General features: G+C 42.4%; 1 protein-coding gene across 1 annotated transcript in view; it reads right to left on the bottom strand.

Annotated features, from left to right (window-relative positions):
* MGAM2 (maltase-glucoamylase 2 (putative)) overlaps window positions 1–23710 on the bottom strand; it is a 74088-nt gene that overhangs the window by 5893 nt on the left and 44485 nt on the right. Inside the window, exons 29-46 of the mRNA XM_054564228.1 lie at window positions 23258–23370; window positions 22670–22795; window positions 20792–20920; window positions 19462–19569; window positions 18013–18075; window positions 16875–17009; window positions 15266–15350; window positions 14128–14266; window positions 10571–10704; window positions 10301–10335; window positions 10084–10200; window positions 9404–9552; window positions 9211–9295; window positions 8489–8545; window positions 7987–8111; window positions 7241–7329; window positions 1080–1129; window positions 246–419 (exon numbers count right to left, since the gene is read on the bottom strand). Coding sequence (XP_054420203.1) covers window positions 246–419; window positions 1080–1129; window positions 7241–7329; window positions 7987–8111; window positions 8489–8545; window positions 9211–9295; window positions 9404–9552; window positions 10084–10200; window positions 10301–10335; window positions 10571–10704; window positions 14128–14266; window positions 15266–15350; window positions 16875–17009; window positions 18013–18075; window positions 19462–19569; window positions 20792–20920; window positions 22670–22795; window positions 23258–23370 — 1913 coding nt within the window. The remainder of the gene's footprint in view (window positions 1–245; window positions 420–1079; window positions 1130–7240; window positions 7330–7986; window positions 8112–8488; window positions 8546–9210; window positions 9296–9403; window positions 9553–10083; window positions 10201–10300; window positions 10336–10570; window positions 10705–14127; window positions 14267–15265; window positions 15351–16874; window positions 17010–18012; window positions 18076–19461; window positions 19570–20791; window positions 20921–22669; window positions 22796–23257; window positions 23371–23710) is intronic.

The raw sequence follows: 23710 nt of genomic DNA, 5'->3' as shown, positions 1-23710 counted from the left end.
TATAACGTAGTTTCTTTGGGAAATGCATGGAAAGGGTTTCAGGAGACCATTGATCACTGTTCCCTGGGGAGATCCACTCATATTTTATACTTTACAATATAACTCAATACTCGCAACTTTTCAGGAACACATCTATTGTACATACCTATAACCTTTCCAATATAAATGATAATAATTGTGGCGATAACTCTTACAGAATAATATTTGCAGAATTTATGATATAACAACGTTATTTTGAGACATACCTGTTGGTAGGGGTCACTGCTGAAATTCATCACCATGGAATGCTGGCTGTCATGGGTGACAGTGACTTGTGTCACATAAGTAGGCTGGACCCCCATGATTACAATATATCCAACTTTCAGTGGATTCGAGTTACTCAAATACTTATTGTGTATGGTCTGGATTTGCAATGTGTTCTACAAAGAATGCATAACGGTAAAAAATACATAATACATTTGTTGGTCAACTGCATTCCACATTAAAATGTTAAGAAACCTCAAATTACTATTGTACAGGTGTGCTGTTTTATTTTTAATGAAACACTTCATGAAGACATACTTTCTGAGTACCAGCTACAATAAAGTTGGCGACGCCAAACATTAAGGTAGCTATCATATTGGATAACGCAGCTCTAAGAATTTCTCTAAATCCTGGGTCTCATTTTTAAGAGAAATCTATACTAACTGTAGTCCAAACAGAATAATCAGATCTGAAAACTAGTTTAAGCACAAAACACAGGAAGTTAGCCTGGAGGGTATAATTCCAAGAAAAAAAGGACAAAAAGGATATATGATAGACATCATCAAATACTTGAAACACTGTTATGCATAAAAGATTTCCCCTCCCCCCAGCATTACATGAATTACAGGCTTCTTTTTATAGAGTGAGGGTATATTGAATAATTATCAAAGCAAGGGCTGCTTACTCCTTATTTTAACATCAGCATACCTGATTTATAAAAGCTGGAAGGTCTTCCCATTAAGATGTAGAATATTATATATAGACAGTTAATGAATAACATTTAACCTGTAGCTAGCTGAAAGAGGATTTCTAAAATTCAATTTAAAAAGTCTTACCTGAGCTGCTGTGAAATTTGCCAAGAAATAGTTTCCATTTTCATAGGTATCTGCAAGCAAGAAAAAAAAATAAAAGCAGCTACTCATTACTTCAACTGTGGCCGATCATCTTACATAGAGTCCAAAAATGGCTCAGCGGGATCGGAACCCCTGATCGGGACAATCCTGACTTCTCGGAGGAGCTGAGGGGCGTCCCACCCCAGGTTACCGCGGGGAGGTACGCACGGAAGAGCGCGTTTTGAGATCAGGAGGTTGAAAAGGCCGGAGAACCTGGGCTGAACCAAGGCCTCCTATCACAGGTGGAGCAGCGTGAAGGCTACTGATTATGTTCTGCGCCCACACAGCAAGCGCGCAGCCAGGAGAGTCCACGTGGTTGTGATGGGACAGGCCCAGAGCAGAGGAGAGCGGTTAGGGACTGGGGCTTCCATGTCCGACTGACATTCAAATCCCCGCCCTATCCTTAGTAGTTGTGCAGACTCAGGCAAGCTCCTTAACATTTTAGCATCCATAAAACAGAGATTAAAAAAAAACAAACAGGAGTAGCTCCTGGCAATAAGGTCCGTAACAAGCCCCTTGTGCACAGTAAGTGCTCAAAAATCGTGGTTCAATATCATCACCGAAGTCACCACCATCTTCATCGTTGTTATTCTCTCCCTACTCTTAGCTCGCCCTTCCACGGCATTCTACACCCCCAGCGCCCCCTGCCCCCACCCAAGCTACCATGTTTCCTTTCTGGCGCCATAGGTCCCAAAAGAAAGGTAGTCTCTGCTTGTTACACCTGTGTACTCAAGTCATAATTCAATCCTCCATCTCCTGCCCTTCCGCTGCTGTGTCCTTTTTTTGCTGAACTGGATCCTTTCAAAGTCTCCGGTGACGTGGTATATTAAACCTTTAATACTCATGTGGCTTCTATACCTCCTATTTCCTAAAAGTCAGTTTCATTTCATTGGTCCTGTATTGGCCCTTGACATCATCCCACCTCCTACCAATACCAGGACATGTTCTCTCCCTGAACCGACAAATCCTCTTCCTTGTTTTGTAAATTACCTCTACTCTTGTGGAAATGAACAATCATAAGAGCCTATTTTTAAATTTAGTCTGGGCTAGAAAATGGAACCTAAGCAAATATTACAGCCTCTTTGAGCAGTTTTAAGGAATGTTTTAAAGAATGAGCCCTGGCTGGTGTGGCTCAGTGGATTGAGCCTATGAACCAAAGGGTCGCCCGTTCGATTCCCAGTCAGGGCACATGCCTGGGTTGCAGACCAGCTCCTCAGTATGGGGTGTGTGAGAGGCAACCACACATTGATGTTTCCCTCCCTCTCTCCTTCCCTCCTCCTCTCTAAAAATAAATAAATAAAATCTTTTCAAAAAATGTTTAAAAATGAGACTCTGTTGACATAGGTGATTTAAGATGATCCTTGAACGAGCTATTAAATCTCCTTATGTAAGTAAGGAAAAGCTTAACAAACAGTTACAAGCCTGTTAGTGAAAAATTTCTATTAAATTTATACTTACATTGTATCTTGTTATTTTAAATTTGAATTTATAAGTCTGGTGAAGCAGAGAGCTTCTCTATAGAAGCTAAAAAGTTGAAAACTTTCAGGAACTATTGATTTTTAACCCCACGACTAAAACCTGTTCATTGCAGAAACCTAAAATTTCATAGAAAATTGGTTTTTCTCTTGAATTTTTGCAATACAGGGTCCGGCAGAAGTAATGCCCACGTGAGTGTGGTTCGTAGGGTAATAGTAGAGTGTAATGATTTACAGTTTTAATTTGAACATGTCACTTAAAATGCCACACAGCGAGCTTGAGTGAGATATTGTCATGTTACAGAATGACACGCATGACTTTGTAATGAAGATGCGTTGTTTGTGCCAGGCCTTGTGTGGTGTCCACGGAGGGCCCCTCGGACGCCCTAAGTGTGGGGTCATGAACCCACTATGACATCAATCATCTGACCCTGGTCCGTCCAAGCTGCGTAAAAAGACTCTCAATCCACATAAAACACTGGTTTCAACTAGCAGTGATTTTGCTGGTGAAACATTTGGCAAAATCTAGAGACACCTTTGCTTGTTACAACTTGGGGTTAAAGGGGATATTTGGGCATCTAGCGGGTAGAGGGTCCGGGTGCTGCCAGACGTCTTAGGAGTAATAGCCCAGCCACCCCCAGCAGCAAGGACTTTCCGAGCTTAAAATGTCAATACTGTTGAGATTGAGAACACCTGCCTTAAAAAAGCCATTTCCTTGAAAACGAGAAGAAAGTTGGAGGACTCTCTCCTCCTGGTTTCAAAACTTACTTCAAAGTAACTGTACTCTAGACAGTGTGGTACTGGCATAAGAGTGAGTGAAAAAGATTATATACACACACATATATACACACACATAATCTTTTATATATAATAATTATATCTAATCGTTATGATCATTTTAATGTGAAGGTTTTATCTGTCTTCAGTTATGTATATATACCTTAATATTTAAAATCATTTGATCTTTAACAACGGTACCAAAAGAAAAAATAATTCAATGGTGAAGGAATAATCTTTTCACAAAAAGACTGGGACAGCTGGATGTCCATGTGCAAAGAACAAAGTTGGACCCCCTACCTCACACCATATACAAAAATTAACACAAAATAGCTCAAAGACCTAAATATAGTAGCTTAAACTATGAAACTCTTAGGGGGAAAAAAGGGTAAATCTTTGTGACCTGCGAGTTGGCAACTGTTTTTCAGTATAACACAAAAAGCACAAACAATAAAAGAAGAAATATAAATTTGACTTCATCAAAATTAAAAACCTTTGTGTTCCAAATGGACACTTAATAAGTGAAAAGAAAATCTACTGGATTGGAGAAAATATTTTCAAATTATAAATCTGATAAAGGACTTACCATATATCTAGAATATAAGGAATGCTTACATTTCAATAATAAAAAGACAACCTAATTTAAAAACAGACACAGTCTATAATACACATTTCTTCAAAGAAGATATATAAATGACCGGTAATAACATGAAAAAATGCTCATGACATCTGTTTTCAGGAAAATGCAAATCAATTGGAACCACAATGTGATATTACGTCACAGCCACTAGGATGACTATTCTTAAAAAGGCAGAAAATAACAAGTCTTAAAAAGGAGGCAGAGAATCCAGACCCATCATACTCTGCTGGTGGAATGTAAAATGGTACGGCCTCTTTGTAAAGTAATCTGGGAGTTCCCCAAAAAGTTAAACATAGAGATGCTGATTGAACCTTGAATATATTATGTTAAGTGAAAGAAGCCAGTCAGCCATAAAAGGCCATGTTTACTGCATTTATATGATTCCACATAATTCCATCTCTATGAAATCTCCAGCATACATAGATACATAGTGACAGAAAGTAGATTAGTTAATGCCTAGGGCTGCGTTTCTTAGAGTTGGAGGGAGTAGTGAGTGGGGGTGGGGGAGAGAGGGGTGATATCTAAACGGTACAGGGCCTATTTGGGGGGTGAAGAAGCTGTTCTAAAGTTGATTGCACAATGGTTAAACAATTTGGTGCATATACTAAAACCATGAATTGTATACACTTCAAATGGATGAATTACTTGGTGTGTGAATAATATCTCAGTGAAGCTATTATTTAAAAAAAAATTAAAGTCAGGATCAAGAACTAAAAGAAAAAGAAAACATTTCTTTTTCATAAAAATATACTTTTCAAAAATAATTTCTCCTGATTCACCTTTAAAACCCAGTGTATGCTTTTTATGCGTTGTTATCTCCCTGGTCTACTGCTCAGCTCCTTGCCGGTGTTTCAATCCATCATCACACCCACGTTTCCAAACTCTGTTCTGTTTCTCTCCAGCCAGGAGACTCCACATGCTTCTTGGACCCCATCTGTGCTAAGCTGACCTCATATTTCATTCTTCCCTAAACTGGCTTTATCACCGACATCCTATACCGTGATGACAGAATTACTAGGTTGGTCAAAAAGTCTGTCTAGTTTTTTCAGTAAAATAAACGACACATTTTTTCACTTTCACCAATAACTAGATTGATTTGGATATATTGAGTGTGCCGGCTGTCTCCTGCTATTGGCTTCTACCGAGCAGAGGCCAGGGGGCTGCTCAACATCTTCCAATGCATAAGGCAGCCCCACAGCAAAGAATTATCTGGCCTAAATGTCAATAGTACCAAGAAACTTTGCAAACCACTTTTGACATGTTTGATCAGTCACAGTACCTTCTCCATACACTCACAAGTCTGTTTTGCATTTCAGTTGTGTTTTTACCTGTCTTGAAATGATAAAGAATAATATGCCAAAAATGTTGCATATTTTCTTCCATCTTCAATATTAAGATGGCTGTGCAAAAACTCACCAATTTTGATGTTTCTTTAATGCATGCTGATATGATGGATGTCACAAGACAATCTAACAAAATTGTTTTGAATGACGTTAAAGACAGCTAAGCACTACTAGAGCTGTTGTACAGAAAAAACAATGGGCTTTTTGGCTAAGCCAATGCATCCTGCCTCATCACCCACGTATATCTTTAGCGTGGTCTGACAATGCAAGTCATCTGTAGTCACTTTGGCAAGCGTGTCCCTGAACTGGCAGTGTCAAATACCTCCACATGGACACTAACTCCTTGTGCTGTGAATTCTTGCTCATCAGACAAATCCTTGATGAATATTTCATCTTTCATATAGATTAACTGAAGGAAAACTATGTACTTCCCAATAGATGGGAACATTCTAATTCATTAATAAACACAGTTCTTACATTTTAAAATTGGCTTTGGGGCATAGTCCTCTGTTACATGGTTTAAGCCCTGCCAGTCCTGTAAAATCTGGTGTGGGTGGCTGATCGATCTTTCTCTGACTTTGGAACGTTTTGTTGTAATAGTAACCACAATGATTTAAGTATAAAATATCTCACCTTAAAAGCTTATAATGGAGTTTTATTTGTCTTGCATATTAATAATACCTTTAATTCAGTATTCATGGGCCAGAAATCCTCTCTGTATATTAAAACATATTGTCTGCCTATATAATGAAGTCTCCATATTTATAAAAATATTCCATTTTCTTGATTGTGGTGGTGGCTAAACAACTATATACATTTGCCAAAAATTATTAAATTATATATTTAAAATGGATAAGTTTAACTTATAAAGTACAATTCCATAAAGTTGATTTAAAAACAAAAAACAACAAAAAGAAAACAGTAAGTTCACTTCTAGGAATCTATCCTATGGAAATAACCTGAAATAAAAACAAAGGTTAATACTCAAGGATGTTATTTACAAAAATAAAAACTGAAAATATCCTGAATCCTGTATAGAGAATAATTATAGGAAGTTAGATAAATTATGGCATAATCTCTCAATGGAATATGCTAATTCCATAGTGGTGTTTATAGGAAACCTTTAGAAACATTACTAGTGAAAAATAAGCTATAATCTTGGAAAATGTGACATGTTACAAGATTAGAATGGTCTGGTCCACAGTAATAAGTATCAGAAAACGGGGTTGGCTGGTTAACAGCACATCAGTTTTCCATAGAAATGTCTCAGGGAGAGGACGTTTTGATTACAGTGACAAATACCAGTGATCTAAAGTAGAGCTATCATGTCCCCAGACTGAGGAAGGAAAGCATACATAGTTATAGTTCTTTGATAGAGGTATCCTTTTGACAACATAAAATTCCCTGCTTCTGAAACACTAGAAAATTTTCTAAGCTCTAATTTGTCTCCTGAGTGGGCTTACTTGGGAGGAAAAGGGTGCCTGGCTATACGTGGCTGGCCCGAACAGCACAGCCGGGTCCGTGGACCACCAGGAATGAATGAACTGTCAGCCTGATAGCTCCATCCACACTTTTTTTGTCATCAGACTGAGACAAGCTATACAGAGATCTTTCACCCCAGCTGAATCTATAACGTCAGTTTGCTGAACCTACGAAGCTGAACCTACAAAACCTACCTACTCTTCTATAATAATTACAGTGTAATATCAAAATGAGCAGGCAGAAGTTGCAAAAACTCTCCCAATACCATTACTTTATTAACAGTAGCAGAAATGAGAGAGATTTTCAGTCTGTGCCAATCATATCCCGAGCCTCGGGGGTGTGGTGTTTCTGAGTGTCCTCTGGGGAACCCGGAACGGTCACACTCACCAAGGCTCTCTCCGTCGTCCCAGAACATCTGGCCCTCAGCTCGCCCACTGTCATCCAAAGCAACCATCAATGACATCAATTTCCGTCGACTGTGAAAACAAAAAAAGTTCTTTTTCTCGAGATTGTAAGTTGTAAGAATAAAACACAGTGTCTATTGAAAATATGCATCCAGAACAACAACAAAAAAAGGTAATGGAGTTAAAATGCACATAAAGCTCCAAAAATAGGTAATACGAGATAAAAGACAAGATAATTAAAAGCTAATAGAAATAATATTTAAAATTTAATGAAACGTTTGGCAAAACTTCAACTTCCGAAAATCAAATACACATCCTTTACTTATAATACATATTATAAGTAATATGATGAGCGGCTACTTCATAGGAAGAAGACACCCCCCAAATAAAAGAAAACCAAAACACACCTTTTAGTAGCTTCCAGGAGAGGGAATGAACACTAAATCCCTGGATAGCCATCACAACTCAAAGAGCTCATCAGTACGTCCCCAATTTTTCATAGGACAGAAAGAGGTACAGGCTGCCATGCCTGGAAAATGGTTGCCCCGCCCTCTGAACCAGAGCTCCCGAGGAATGGTCTCCCCGACCCTACGGTGAGGGACCCACCCTCCGCTGTCCCGCTCAGAGGGCCCTCCCGGACTCGGCAGAGTGAGCTAACCGCCCGGGAGGGGACACGGCTTGCTCCTGCCCAGGGCCCCAGAGGGGCGGGCGGCCCCCGGGCTCCCTCACCTGGAGTGGGTGTTCATCCCAGCCTCTTGCCAGGGCAAGACGTAGCCTCCTCTGATGTGAACGTTGATGTGGTCGAGGGGAGCCTTCAGGGTTCTCCACTCACCTGCCGATACGTTGCCAGATCCCTAGAGTGGGCAACACAGGCAAGCATCGGTGTCGGGGAGGGGAAGGCGCGCTTCCTACAGCCCTTCCTTCCCCAGGGGCCGTGCTGGGAAGTCAGCAAAACGCTGCAAACCGCCCAAGAAAACCTCCGATTTTCTGGGAATCTAGCCTTTTCTCTTTATTCTCCTGAAAAGGTGGGGGATGGGGGACGACTCAAGGTGACTTGGGAGTCAGACTTTACCGCATTATACTTTCATGGGTACTTTTATTTAAAGAAAGCTTGCGTGGCTGAGGACTCATTGCCTCATCAAATAGGTGCTGGGAAGTCAGGAGGAAACTCTAGCCACCTCTCGGGCCTGCGGGACCTGGCTCTCGACCAAGTATTTCCCTTAGTTCTTACCGTCCTGTAGTCGTACCAACGGGCTGCGGGGAAATAGGCCTGGATCTCAAACGTGTTCTGAAACACAAGTCCACAGGTCCTCATGAATATCTCAACAATTCAATTTTAATTTTAACCATTATTTCTGTAGCACACACATCAAAATAGGAATTTTATTAACCATTTTCAGAATTGGGGAGGTTTTGTTGAGAAAGACCTTGGGAAATTCATTTCAAACACACAGAAAAAAAATTTTTTTTTTTTAAAGTCAGCTTTATAAGGATGCAAGGTGACAAGACATTAAAATAAGAAATCAGCCCTGGCCAGTGTGACTCAGTTGGTTGGAGCATTGTCCTGTACACCCAAAGATCACGGGTTCAATTCTCAGTCAGGGCACATACCTAGGTTGTGGGTTCAATCCCTGGTCAGGGTGCATATGAAAGGCAACTGATCGATGTTTCTCTCTCACAACGATGTTTCTCTCCCTTCCTCCCTCCCCCTCCCTCTATAATCAATAAGCATGCCCTTGATCGGGGATTAAAAAATTAGATAACTTAAAAAAAAAAAACCCAAGAAATCCACTGAGCTTAAGTTTTCATTAACAGAGATCTTGAAAAAAAATATTTAAAAATCCCCTGAAATATTCTAGAAATAGTGAGCTGGACGAGATGGTCTTTGCCACGCCCACCCTGCTCCTCAGGTGACATGTTTGGAGGATTTGGGACCAAGGACGGAAAACTCACCCTCTGCAGCACAGGGCTGACTAAGACAGCAGGGCCCAACAGGAACTGATGGTCTATGTCCCACGTTGTTTTGTCCTCACTAAACCTTTAAAAATAAGGATTAAAAAGTCTACACAGACTGTGAGGACTGTGGCAGAGGGTTATGCCCAGACCACGCCCACACCCGCTGCTTGGGGACACCAGGGGCACTCACTCATGGAGAAGGGGGCGCACAACAGTGCTGCCCTCCGCATGGGCCTTGTGCATCAGGGTGTAGAGGTACGGCAGCAGGTTGTACCTTGTCTGGAGGACTTGCCTTGCATACATCTCAAAGGTGGAATTCCAGGCCACAGGATCTTGTCTCTGACGGGAGGAAAGAGCACCTCTTTTTCCCTCTGTCCCGGTGACATGAGAAGTACCCCAAGGCACACACCCCTTCGGTGGGCTTCACATCACTTCCCTCTTCATTTCTGGCCTGCCCGTTCCCCTACTCCCGCCTTCTTACTAAACCAGAGTGTCTTGCTTCCTCCTCTTTGTCACGGGCTCCTTAGTCCCCTGCTCAGGTCCACCCTTGGCCCTGAACATGTATGGAGCGACGGGTCTCTTGGAGGCACCAATATTTCTTGGATGGATTTGAGCAAAATACATATTCACTATTCTTAAAGGCAAAAGTGGCTTCTTTTACTTCAGCCCCACCGAGAGATGAGAAAAAGTATATTCTTGAAAAATCGTTGGTAATTATGGGGTTTTTGAACTTGGTGGATTTTCTTAAGGTATGGGGGTTCTGTTGATTTGTATGAGCTTTCTCAATAAATAATTATGGTTCTTTGGAGCATCAAAAGAAAGCTGTGACCCAAGGACATAAAACACAGGAGGCAGAAACTGCTGGCTCACCCTCGTCCCGATGGTGTTGTGGTTCCTGGAAAAGGGGTAAAAGGCCCCCAGCTGCATCCAGCGCACACACATCTCATACTCGGCATCTCCCAAGTACCCACAGATGTCTGCTCCTGTCTGAGAAGATGCAAAATTGGGGCGTGAGGTGGGACTGTCGTACGTTGCAGACACCCTGAAATCCCACTGGGTAATTAGCAGTGGCCCCAACGTAACTTACATAAGGTATTCCAAAGAGACTGAACTCCATCATGCCTGCAACGAGAACATGCAGCTATGTTGGACTAAGCAGCCCTTTGGGAGGGTAGGTTTGCCCTGTCTGTTCTGTACCCCATTTGAAAGCCCTGGGCCAGTCGCGGTGAACAAATAAAAAGATGGGTATAAACCAGAGCTCACGCCCATCGAGAACTCAGCACCTGTTGGTTGCACTGCCCACAAGGATGATGATTAGGCACAAACAACGCACGGGCCCCTGGGAAAAGCCACGCACCGATGATAGATTTCTTCAGCTGGTCCCACGCGGCTGTGTTGTCCCCCAGCCAGTGTCCTCCCCAGCGGCCAGACGAGGGGAACGTGGAGCGGGTGATGACGACCCCTCGCTGTCCCGTCACCTCCCGCACAGCTCTGGATGGAGGGGCAGAAGGAGGTGAAACGGCTGTGAATTGGAGGGTAGACAGGATGGAGGATGAACTTCACTGAAGCCAAGGGCGCGGCTTCAGCCTGGACCACGAGGCAGCAGCGGGGATACCTGTCAGCCAGAGAGGAGCTTCTCCCTGAAGCCCCTGCTATTTTCTAGTGATGCTAAGACTCCCGGGGGATTCCAGAGCCAGACAACTAGAGATAGGGCATCGCCTGAAACGTGGGCTTCCTTTGCTTAAGAAAAAATTGAGTTAACTAGTTGTCCACATGGAGGTAGGAGGAGGGGTGGGGTGAAGTGTAGGACCGATGTATTTGTGGAGCAATTACTCTATTTTAGCTACTATACAGGTCACTTTCATGTGCATGTCTCACTATATGACAAGGAAGATTTTCTTCATCTCCTTGTACTGCTCGGAAACTGAGGCTCTGAGAAGTTAGATAATTTGTCAAAAGTCACTTGAAGAGCAAGGAGGCAGATATGGGATCCAAATAAAAGTGCATACGACTACAGATTTTTAATTTTTTTGGTAATATTCACTCTCCTATGCAATTCCTCAAAAAGCAGTATCAAGTTTGCGCACAGAGACAAATAATCAGAAAAGATGTTTAAATATTTCTTGATGGAAGGTGGATCTTCTACATGCAGCCTCAGTCAGAAATTAAAAACAATTGTGTGAGAGAAAAATCAATGGAACCAAAGAGAAAGTCTATTAGCAGATGCTAGTATATAATGCAATCCAAATATTTGCTAAATAAAGCATCACAAATCAATAGACACAGATGAATTACTCAATAAATAATGTCAGGGAAAGTAGCCAGCGAGTGCAGTAGAGACTAGCCCACTTAGGTCTCTTCCAATATTTCACACCAAAATAAATCCAAAACTGGATGGAGATTGTGCGCATGCGTGCACACATGCGAGTGGGAGGCAATGCAGGCCTGCCATAGGCAGGGACAGAGAGTAAGAGTGCGTGTGAGTGACACAAGTAACTCTGTCACTGACCAGTTCAGAGCTTTAGAAATTAACCAGCCATACAAAGAAGCAAAACAAATTGTCTCTCCAGGAGAAACTGCTAAATGCGGATGAGACAGCGAGTTATATGGGATTTCGACGTGGTTGATTCCCAGGCTGACCCTTCCCCAGCTCACGGGCACCAAAGGCCAGCAGCCTTGCAGCAGCCTGAGAGGTCTGGCTGATTTTGGAGCTCTGTTAAAAGCCCCATCCCCAGAACACGGTAACATTTTTATTTCTATTTTTATTTCTAACTTCCAGCCCTCTGGAGAACCTCCGTTCTCAGGGTGTTGCGGCCATTTGGTTAGACTCAGAGCTCAACTCAGCAGAGAGAAAAAATTCCTCCCCCTCTCCCCTGGACCAGGGAAAGACTAAAACAATAGCAATTTTCTGGCCACATCACAGGTACTCAGGCTGTGGCTTCAGCTGGGGCAAACACAAGCTTGGCTGGTAATGTGAAAGTCAGTCCTGGAGAATTAGAACCTGTTTTAGAAAAGGGAAAAAAAAAAAAAAAACCTCTCACAGCCGAAAGCTTTTTGGAGAGAAAGAGTTTATTGAGCCCCATGCTAGCCACAAAGGGGACCAGGTCCCGGGGCGCTTGCAGTCTAAACCACAGCATCAGGGCTGGGTGGACCAGACACAGCCTGTCTACCATCAACACGGAGAACTTGGTAAAAGTTCTCAAGGATCTAAAAGACTGCATAAGCGCAAGGCTTTGTGCATGCCCAGGAAAGAACCAGGGAAGGAGAGGGTTCCAGGGACTGACTTCTGCCTGAACTGAAAAGCCTGAGCAAACAGGCAGTAAAAGGCTGTCTTACAAACTGCCTGAAGCTTGAAGGTGCGCCTTCTCATACTTACCCCTTAGCAAGGGGTAAAAGGCTCAGAGGAGAAGCACTTGAGGTGACTAAGGCTGCTAACGTGAGGCAGGCTTCTCCTTGACTCTAAGACCAGGCTCTGACCTCCCTTTGCTTTAGAAAATTGTAACTGTAAATTCTCTCTGTGCCCCCAGAACTACAGAATTAGAAAAGTTGCTAAATAAATAAGCAACAAGTAAAAAAACAAAAACAGCAACAACAAAAACAAAAAACTCTGTGGGGGCAGATTTTTATGTCAGAGTTGCTACAATGTATTATTTAGCATTATCATGCAAAAAAGACAGAACAACAACAAAACAAAAAAACCAACATGAAAGTATGCTATACACACAGGGAAACAAGCAGCCACAGAAAATGTTGCTGAGGGGCTTAGTAGACAAAGACTTTAGGTTAGTTGTTATGTGTTCAAAGAGCTAAAAGGAAGCATATTAAATAATTAACAGAAAGTATGACAATGATTTCCCACTAAATAGAGGATGTCCATAAAGAGACAGAACTTATTTAAAAAGGAACAAAATTCTGGAGTTGAAAAATACAATAACTAAAATTAAAAATTTACTGAAGGGACTGAGCTCAACATCAGCTTTGAGCTAGAAGAAGAAAACAGCAAAACCGAAGATAGGTCAATAGATGTGATCCAGTCTAAAAAACACAAGAAGAAAGAATGAAGCAGGGTAAACGGAATTTCAGAGACCATCAAATGTACCAACAACACACACATAACTGGGCTCTCAGAAGGCGAAAAGAAAGAGGGGTAGAAAAAATATTTTAAAAAATAATGCCAAGAAACTTATACGCTGAAAACTATAAAATGCTGACAGAAATTAAATGAGATCTAAAGAAATAGAAAGATATCCCATGCTAATGGATCAGAAGACAATATAATGAAGATGGCAATACTCCCCAAATAGCTCTACAGATTCAGTGCAACCCCTACCAACATCCCTGTTACTGTTTTTCAAAAATTGACAAGCTAATCCTAAAATTTATATAAAATCTAAGGGACCCAGAATAACTAAAACAATCTTGAAAAGGAACACAAAAGGCCACATGTGGTATGATTCCATTTATGTGAAGTGTCCAGATTATGCAATCGGTGTAGGTAGAAAGTAGATGGGTGGTTTCTGGGGCTGAGGAGGTGGGGACAAGGGTGGAGAATGGCTGCTAATTGGTGGTTATTGCTAGACAACTCTGTGGATATACTAAACACAGAGGAACTACTTATTTTTTTTAATGAAATATATTTGACATATAACATCGTGTAAATTTCAACATGTTAATTTGTTCCATTATCTATTATAGTAAGATTGCCATTGTTGCAATGACTAGTACCTGCTCACTTTAAATAGGTGAATTTAGCAACCTACTCGGTTAATGCAACTCCGAGGTGGTGCGGTTGCTTGGGAAACCACTCCTGATATTTTGACCGTCATCCATTAAACTTGCGTCACTCTATACATGACTGGGCAGAAGTAACAATGTGGAAAAGGATCCCTACTGCCAATGACTGAACACACTCACTCGTATGTGGGCCTGGTCTGGGACCACCCGTAGAGGCTGTGCACGTCGTAGTGCCGTGCCCGGGAGCCGTCGGGCAGGATCTGCTCGCCCTCCATGCACAGGGTCTTGCTGCTCAGGCCTCTGTCCCTGGACTCCAGATCTGAGGGGAAATGCTGAGTTATGTTCTAAACAACTGAACTGCCCGTTCACTAGAAATGTCCATCATCTTCGGACTGCTCTATTTCAATCAACAACCCTGTTACCAGTAACAACTCCAATTTCAAGAATTTCTTTTGACTAGGAAAAAAAAAATCAATGTTTGGTAACCTTACATCTAATGAAGGGTAAGGACAGGGAACGGAGCTGCTAAAGGAACACTCCTTCCATGTCATGACTGTGTCTTCCACTAGATGGTGATGTTCTCAAGGGAATAGATCTGGTTTCAATCAAGTTTGTATTAATGTTGCTAAATTGTTCTAGTTTGCCTGATACACAAATATTAAACTAAGGGAGGAAGGAGAAAAATAAGGAAGGAAGGAAGGAAGGAGGGAAGGAAGAAAGGGGTTAGGAGGGAGGGAGGGAAGGAAGGAAGGAAGGAAGGAAGGAAGGAAGGAAGGAAGGAAGGAAGGAAGGAAGGAAGGAAGGAAGGAAGGAGGAAATTAACAAACAATAGGAAGCATAGCCATGACCTGGACATTAAAAACCTTGATTTCCAGATTTCATCTCACAGGTAACTGACATGGTGCTTTTAGGTAGGTGACTCACTTCCTTCCCCACGTTTCTGTAAGGTGAGAGAGTTCATCTTTCTGAAGTGCCTTGGACCCCCAAGGCATATGAGTCTCCATTTCTGTGTGCACCATATGATAACCAGGGCACACGCATGTGTGTAGGGGGTTATTTAGAGTTTTAGCCATCAGTCCATAGTTACCCGTGTAACCAGATGCACCATACATTGCTTGGTCTCTTTCACATCAAGCCATTATTTCTATGCTTGATTAGTAATTTACTTGCACTTATCAAGGTTATCCTATTTGGGATTTTATCTCATGTTTGAGAGTGTTTTCTCTCTCCAAAATGAGGCTTCACATTGACAACAAGGGGGAAACTTTCAAGGTTTTTGAGCAGGGAGGTCATTTAATGAAGTAATCATTTTACATACATGGCATGTAAGGTGGTTTGTTAAGAATTCCATCGCGGCAGCCCCCGACAGATCCATCCACAAAATTCGATGGCTCGTTCATATCCTGAAATGAATCAGCAAAAAAAGATTCCGTGATGTCAGAGGCCGTGTGGCCTTAGCTTGGGGACACGCTGACCTCCTGGAGGCAAAAGCATCTTATTTAAGCCCTCACACAACTGCTTGATTCACTGATTCAGCTTAACCTCAGGTGTGGACCCAAATGGACCCTAAGAAGTCATGTTGGTTTAAGTGGAGTGTTCAAGTCCCAGGTGAGGCTGCAGTTTTGAGCTTCTGAGGTTAGTTTCATAGCAGCAAAAAGGCTGAGATGAGGCTGGATTTAAGACCTCAGGAAATCTCCTTTCGAGTCAGCTCTCCCATCTCACCTCGCTTTTTTACTCCCTTTGTATCGGTGGCCAGTGATCACTATTCTCTTCCCCTGCTCCTTCTCAGTCCAGTAGCTGAGCTAGTTCGGACGTCAGCGCAGTCTGGGGACAGGCGGCCATGTCTCACGGTCTGTGCCCCGAGAAGCTGACGGCAGCTCAGAAACAAATCTGGTGGTCAGGAATACTTGCAGGGGTTATTCCTTAAATGCAAGAAGTAGCGAGAGATGCCTGTGGCAAATGGTCATTGCCTGCTTTACCCATGGAAAAGTTAACATTTTGAACATGGGGCTATCTTAAATGGTACATACGAAAGGGCAAAGGCAGGTATTTGGGACACTATTGACAATTCTGAGTTATTCAGCTACAGCTTTCTTCCAATGGGACAAATATCCCAAAGTGAGGGCTCTCTCTCTTCCTCGGAGCCGGCCACACCTCTTTGCCGTGTGCTTGGCCTGCTTGCAGTACCCTGGGCCTTTCACATGTGTCTGCTCGGTGCCTGTCTGGATATCCTGAAGGTGAGCGACCGCGAAGCCCCTGCGCTGCCAGGGGACTCGGATGTTTGTCCCTGGGTGAGCCACAGGCAGCCCGGCCCACACCTGAGGGGCTCTTCAAAGCTGGCCTAGGCCCCGCTCAGGATTTCAGGCCACTGGGCAGTGGGGAAGGAAGCAGGGATGTGCCTACGCTTCCCATCCCTGGAAATACACAAACAGAAGAGCCTTTGGACGCATATCCCAGAGACATGGCAGGAAGCCCTGCTCTTCCGCCCAGCTGACAAGTATAACAAATATCTGAGGCGTCTCCATAGCACTGTGGGGAATGTCTGTTTGGCCTTGGATTCAGTCCTTGCCCCCAGCCCTGCCGGGTGTCACTGGATGGCTGCCAGGCTCCCTTACTGCTGCCTCTGGGTAGGTGTGGCCAAAGGGAGGTGGTGGCAAGAGATTGGAGGATAGGAGTGAAGAGAAGCCAGGGTATTGGCTGCCTTTTTCTCTGACATCCTCTCCAGTGGTAGCATCTGCCCCCATGACTTCCTCCAGACACTGTGTCCCTGGGCAGACCCTCTGCTTGTCCTGGTGGTCCCAGCACCTTAATTCTCTGCTAGCACCCTCTCTTCCATTCCTAGTTCCCTGCTTTGTTAGTCTCTGAATTGCCTCTCCAGGTCTGTACTGCTGGTGTTTCCAAAGAAAAATGATGAAGGATGCACTTACGAGCCACAGTCCGTCGAACTTCAAGCTCTTCCTCGCCTCCCGGGGGTTGGTGTACAGCTCTGCTATTTCCCTCTTCCACCACGCGGCGGTGCTGTTCCGCAGGAAGTCAGGAAAGGCGACGTGGGCCCTGAACAGCTGTAAAAGCAACACACGCCCTCACACCGGGCTTAGCCGGACCAGGATGGGGGTGTGGGGGGAGGGGGACTGAGCAGGTGCGGTGCGAGGCACCGCCCCCTCAGGGTGAGCCCTTGGCCGGGCCTACTGCTTCCACCGCACAGAGTTCAAGGTGGGCACAGAGGCCAGAGACAGCTGATTTCAGTCTTTACTTTCCTAGAAGGTTAGATAGTCTTGAGTCCTTTTTCAACATGGGATTCATTTTATGACTGGGCATTTAATCATAGGCGCTGGAAAATTAACTGTCCCTGGCTAAACTAGGAGGCTTCAGAGATTCAAAAGCTTTTTCCTACACTTATCAAATGAAGACCAGTCGCCCGGGGCAGAGTGAGCTGCAGAGTGGGCGGGATGCTAGAGGCCCAAGCTGAAGGGACGTCAAGTGCTGAGATCAAAGACATCGCTCCTTCCAACTGTGTTACAGGTAGACAGTTCATACTCTTCCCAGTGAAAGTGCTCTAGCCTTTGGTTCATTACTTTTCAAGCAGCATTAGACTTAAATGAAACAATCCATTAAAAGCACATGGGTAGCCCTGGCTGGCATGGCTCAGTGGATTGAGTGCTGGCCTGCAAACCAAAGGTTTGCTGGTTCAATTCCCAGTCTGGGCACATGCCTGGGTTGCAGGCCAGGTCCCCAGTAGGGGGCACATGAGAGGCAACCACACATTGATGTTTCTTTCTCTTTCTCCCTCTCTTCCCCTCTCTAAAAGTAAATTTAAAAAAAACACACACACATGTAAAGGTATTTCATTTATGATTTTCTCCTACACATTTCCAGTTTAGTTGCTTGTTGAGTTTTCCATTTGAGGATCTTTTTTCCTGCCAGAAAATTACCAGGTGACAAGCACACTCAACTTAGAACTACTTACCCAAACACCAAGATAAAACTCATAAGTATCTAGATACTTAGGGCAATGTAGACAAAAAACGAAACAAAACAAAACAAAAAATGTTTGTGTAACAATACCTTAACCTGTGTTTCATGGTCAAGGGATGTGTCCACCTTCACATTGGGCAGATCTGGCCAAACCTAGAGAAAAACAGAAAAATTAAAACCTTTAAAACACATTACATACAGTGGATGAGATGTTTCACATGTTAGACTCTAAGGACATGCATCTCTATAAAAATCTCGGGGATCTTGGCCATTAATTAAATTCTGTGATCTTAATGTACGAAATTCTGTTGGGTGAAAATAAGCTGGGTGTCTTGACTTATGCCATAAGTTATCAAAGTTTCAATTTTGAACTTAATGATCAACTAAATCCATTTTAAATAAGTCCTCTGAACAATCGCCTTTCAAATGATTGCTCAACTCTCTGACATGCTTGTCATGAACCTATAACAAAATTCCCTTTATAAATAACAAATGTGACTAAAGAAACAAGATCGATTTCCACTTACAACCTATAAACTTAGCCTCAATACTTGTAAGCAGCGTCATGACTTATTGGGAACTCCAAGTATATGTAGCATTAAAAAAAATCCATATTATCAATGAATTTCATCTATAATTAGAAGGACATTAATAATATACATGAATCAGTTCATTCAGGAAACACTTAGTAAGCACCTCACTATGCCAGGTGCTCTTCTGTGGCCTGAATCTACTTGGATTTAAGTAGGAAACAGTCCTTATTTTCCAAGAGTTCAAAGACAAAACATAAGTGCTATGTTGTATGCTGTACTCTCTGTGGGCAACAATAGAGAAAAGGAAGGAACAGTAAACTAGGCATTGAAAATGCTCCCTAAGAAGGAGTGTTTGAATTGCTCTCGGCACATGTATTACGTGAGTAAGCTGGGAGAAGGCAACACACAAAGGCACAGCAGACGTGGCGTGTACCGAGAGCGAGAGAAAGCAGCACAGTGTCATTACAGAGCAGAGTGTGAATCCTGGCTAAGGGCTACTGTCCCCTAGAGTCAGGAAGTTCACCTAAAATCCTGTTGCCCTACACCAAACGAGGATGAGGACGGGGGCCCCTGAGACGGAATTAAAGGAGACTAAAGAAGGAGGATAATACATAAGGTTTAGTGATTTATTTAAATATGAAGGCTGATTGAGCATCATAGGCCAAAGACGAGTACAAGTCCTGAGAGCAGGTGGCTGGGAGACACGGATTTCAGAGCCACTCTCAAAGGGGTCATTCATGTGTGTTAAATGAGCCGCTGACCCACGTAAGAAGTAGGACCCCATCATATTTCCAGGCAATAAGATAAAACTCACTGATATTTTAGAGGACTGGACCTATGACCTTGGTCTTAGTAATATTCATTAAGCTAATCAGTATGAGACAGATTTGTATTCATTCATACTTTATAAATTACCTGATATATTTTACCAAGATTTATTAAGAGCATCTTTCCATCAAGACATTGCGATGCTGATTAATTATAGGCATCTCCTCCCAGTCCTTACCTTTCCCCAGACAATATCACTGCTATTAGGCCATTTGATGAATACATTGCTTTCCTGCCCTCTGGTGAACGGGAGATACTGTGTCTCATTGCCAGAAATGGCTGGATCCTGCAACAAAAGAGTCAAAAACAGAAAACATGAGAAAAAGATTTCCAAGAAAAAAGCTCTCCAAAATTTTAACAATTCACAGTACAGAAAGAAATGGTGAACTTCATAAAAACAAGCAAACAAACAAACAACAAATGAGACCCATGGATAATATGTCTTGTGTCTACTTGGCAGTTGAGAAGTGATAGAATATATTAATGTTTCTCTATAAAACTCCGAAGGGGAAAAAAAGGATGCTAATGTTTGTAAACAAGTCCTGGAGATAAGCCAGGTGAACAAGTCATTACCTTCAAACAGAGAAGGGCAATGTGTTGTGTTTCCACAGTATCACAGCGATCGATATTCCTCAAAACAATGAAACTTCTTTCTTCTATTATATCTGTAGTCAGACTTGTCCATGTAAAGTGGCCTTCCCATTAACCTCGTCCCTTACCTGCCCCAATTACTTTCTATAAGTGCCCCATTTCTCAATTGTCACATAAATCATCACTTCCCAAAATTACATATTTAATGTTTATATAGTGGCTATATCCCTCCAATAAATTATAATCCCTGTAAGAAAAAGAGCATGTCATTTATTTAGATTATACACACACACTCCTTTGAGAACAGTGACTTTCAAAGACCCAGGGCTTAATAAGTACTTGAATGAATGAACAAAAGTCAGCAACTGATGCTCTACTATATGGAAGTTAGAAGGGAGGGCCATTTGCAGGTTACTACCTGGGTATTTAACTTCTAATGTAAAATAAGAAGTTGGTCTTCTGGATCCTCACTAGGTTGTTGGTGAGTTTAATTAAGGACATGTAAGTCCCCTGGGTCTCACCATTGTTGGGTGATGATGAAACTTAGGTTTTTGAAATCCCTATGGTAAAGAGAAAACTAAGACTAAGATACAGCTATTCCAAGGGACAGCCTGCTGCAGTGAGACTTTTTTTTTTTTTTTTTTTTTTGCTGTATTTGGTGTTTTAGCCCACAGTTCTTCTAACTCTACCCAGAGTAAGAAGAACTCAGTGATGAAAAATAAAGATTGTAAGTATCATTTTTTAAATCCCTTTTTATTTGTAGTTTTCTCCTTTGTTTGCTTTTTTCAAACCTAACAAAAATAATTATAGGTCCACAGCAAGTTGCCCTGCACTCCGCCTCCCCGCCCCCAATGGTGCTGTTTTTAACCATGAACACAGAAACAGAAAAATGAGACTTAATCTTTCTAAGCACCTACCAGAACGAGGATGAATCTCATGCCGTTTTGTTTCATCCGCTCCATCAGGGGACCAAGGTTTTGAAAGTTACTGCTGAGGGTGAAGTCCAGCTTCCGGTCCATGTAATCTATGTCTACATGTTGAACATCCTACAGGAAGGGACAAGCAAGGTGTTTGGGGTCCCGTGGCAGTACCTCTTAGGGCACCGAACTGCTCTGCCAGGCTCCCAGGCTGCTGCTTGCTGACCCCCGCCCAGCACCCTCTGAACTGATCTCATGACTCCACCAGACGCACTTTTCCATTTGGCTTATTACAATTGCTACCTGATTCCTGCAGACAGATCACCGGTTCCCACTCCTTCTCCCTCTGCCCCTCTTCCCACCCTGGAATTCTCTCCCCTTTCCTCCCCTCAGTTCATGTCTTTCTGACTCTTCCAATCTCAAAGTTAGTGAGCCTTCCAAAAAAAGTGCTAGTTAAATGTCCAAGGGTAGAAAGCAGGACTCAGCTAAAAGGCTGTGTGCCTGTTTTCTCTTTTCTCTTCCAGTGTACCTGACTGAATTTATTCACATTTAAGAACATTACTTTCTAGCATCCTAAAACACAAAGGAGTAAACTCTTCCCACCATCCCCATTTGTCTGGATGGTCTTTGAGATGAGAACCTTGTCTTCCCTTTCCTCAGTACAGTACAAACCAACCTAGGTTTCTGCACATGGAATGTACCCAGGTCAAGGTTGTTGAATGATGGCTAAAGTGGTTAATACTATATTTTGCCTTGTATAATGTGTACTTTTTGCCCAAATTTTTGAGGGAAAAATAAGGGTGCACATTATACACGGATATAATGGTTACATACCATGGTTATAATAATCCTATGTATAATGTGCACAAAAACATGGGTGTGCTTTATACACAGCAAAATATGGTGCTCAGTTAAAAAAAAGAGATATGCATTTTCTTTAGTCTGAAGTTGATAATCATCTGAATTGCCTTATGATCCTAAGTAAAACTTGTTTGAGGGAGCAGAGATTTGTGCATAAGCCAAAACTTAGAAAAGAATGAACCAACATATACTATTTACACTGGTTGCTTTGGTGAGATAGACCTATGGATTTCTTTCATCTTTTAATTTACCTATGTTTTCTAATTGGTGTTTAATAAATATCTAATGTAGCAGTATATAAAAAGAAAAAAATTAAGCCTTGGTGAATGTTTCAAGTTATCTTTGATGAGAACATTGGAACACTTTATTCTCACTTTCTAATCATTAATTGTCCTCCAAATCTCAGGAGGTGAGTTAAAAGCGGAGAAAGAGAATGTGGGATGAGAATTCTATCTTCGAAAGAGAGAAAGAGCAGGTAATTTGTGCAATTCTGCTTGTTGACAGCAACTGGCTGCAATTCCCAGGGCTTATCTAGCAGCTAGGTTGTCATTGTAGGATTTGTGTTATATGAGTATTTGTGTTTAAGTCAAAGGGAAGGCTTGATTTTAACTACTTTCTTTCATATTGTCACTTTATATCCCTTCTCTCCAAAAATAGTCACAGTGTGATCTCCTACAATTTTCATAATCCTGACATGATTCCCACTTACAAGTCCCCAAAGTCATGGCTTAAGACCAACTATGGCTACTGTAGGATATTTCTGGCAAGAGGCAGTAATTAACAATATCCTCCGCTAACTTCTGGAGGAGTCACGCCCTTCAGTTTTGAACCCTTGATTTAAAAGGGTAGCGTGAAATAAGTTTAAAGAGCAATGTTTCCACACAGGACTACCTCCACAGCCACATTTTCTTTGTACCAAAGGAATCATCAGTAATTTCTATGAAGATATTTTCAACCAATAGTAAGCCACAGGTTCCCACAACTAATTAAACCACAGGCTGGGTGAGGGCTTCTTACATAGGGAATCTGGGCCGCCACCATTGCATCATACAAACTGGAGATTTCAGCGTCATTCTGGTATCCATAGCGACTCAGCTGGAATCCCAAGGCCCAGTATGGAATCATTGCTGGCCGACCAATCAACTAGAATAAAAAAGAAAAATGGATCCAGGTAGATTTCTTAGGGAAGGAAAGATGGCCAGCTTATGCTTGAAGGAACTTGAACACTTCCGCTGAGTGTTGTCTGATCTAAGAGGTCTCATTCAAGAAAAATAAGAAAGTCAAATAAACTTGGAACAACCATAGGGATGCAGGATGATGGAAAGTCTCCCTGTGTTCTGGAGCTTCCACTCTAGGAAATCCTGAGAACTCAGTGGTTCTTACTGATTTTTAGCAAATAATTAAGAGACATATGGGATATCAATGCACTTTTAATAGTTCTTTAACACTAAAACCCTACTCTCAGAAAAGACAGCAATAATGTAGTAGGAACATCCCCAAATTGGCCTTTCTCAGAGCTAAGAATGTGGCAATTCTCAGAGCTAAGAATGTGGCAATACCCAATAAACACTGGTTGGTTTGTTAGTGAATAGGATGACTTCTCACCTCCGTGTACTGCTGGGTTACAAGCTCAGGGGTTGGCCCCAAAACCACATAAAAGTCCAAAATCCCTCCCGTGGTACGGTACGTCAGGGCAGGAGTGGGCTGGACGGTCACATCTGTTAAAAAAAAAGGTTAGGAGCACCCTTGGAACTATAAATTACCCAGACAGGGGGTCTGCCCTAATATGTGCTATTTTCACTCACTACCTTTCATGCCCGGCTCCCCTAGAAAGTCTTCCCCCATGCAGTGGGATCAGAGACAGAGTTTCAGGTGCCCCCAAAATAACGTCAGTCTCAACATTTTATACCACTCCATGAAAGGCAATTGAAGTGTCACACAGAAAAATAAGGTCACACACAAATAGGGACCATGTTTAGTCAGAATTTCACTTCTAATACTTGGACAAGAGAGCTTAATAAATCATAAAGAAACAAATGAATGAATTAAAGGTCTGGC

This window comes from Pteronotus mesoamericanus, unplaced genomic scaffold (assembly GCF_021234165.1).
Source record: "Pteronotus mesoamericanus isolate MK-2021 breed Mesoamerican mustached bat unplaced genomic scaffold, CSHL_Meso_final scaffold_85, whole genome shotgun sequence".
NCBI lineage: Eukaryota > Metazoa > Chordata > Mammalia > Chiroptera > Mormoopidae > Pteronotus > Pteronotus mesoamericanus.
The sequence above is the reverse complement of the archived record's forward strand: the minus strand, read 5'-3'. Positions and strand labels throughout refer to the sequence as shown.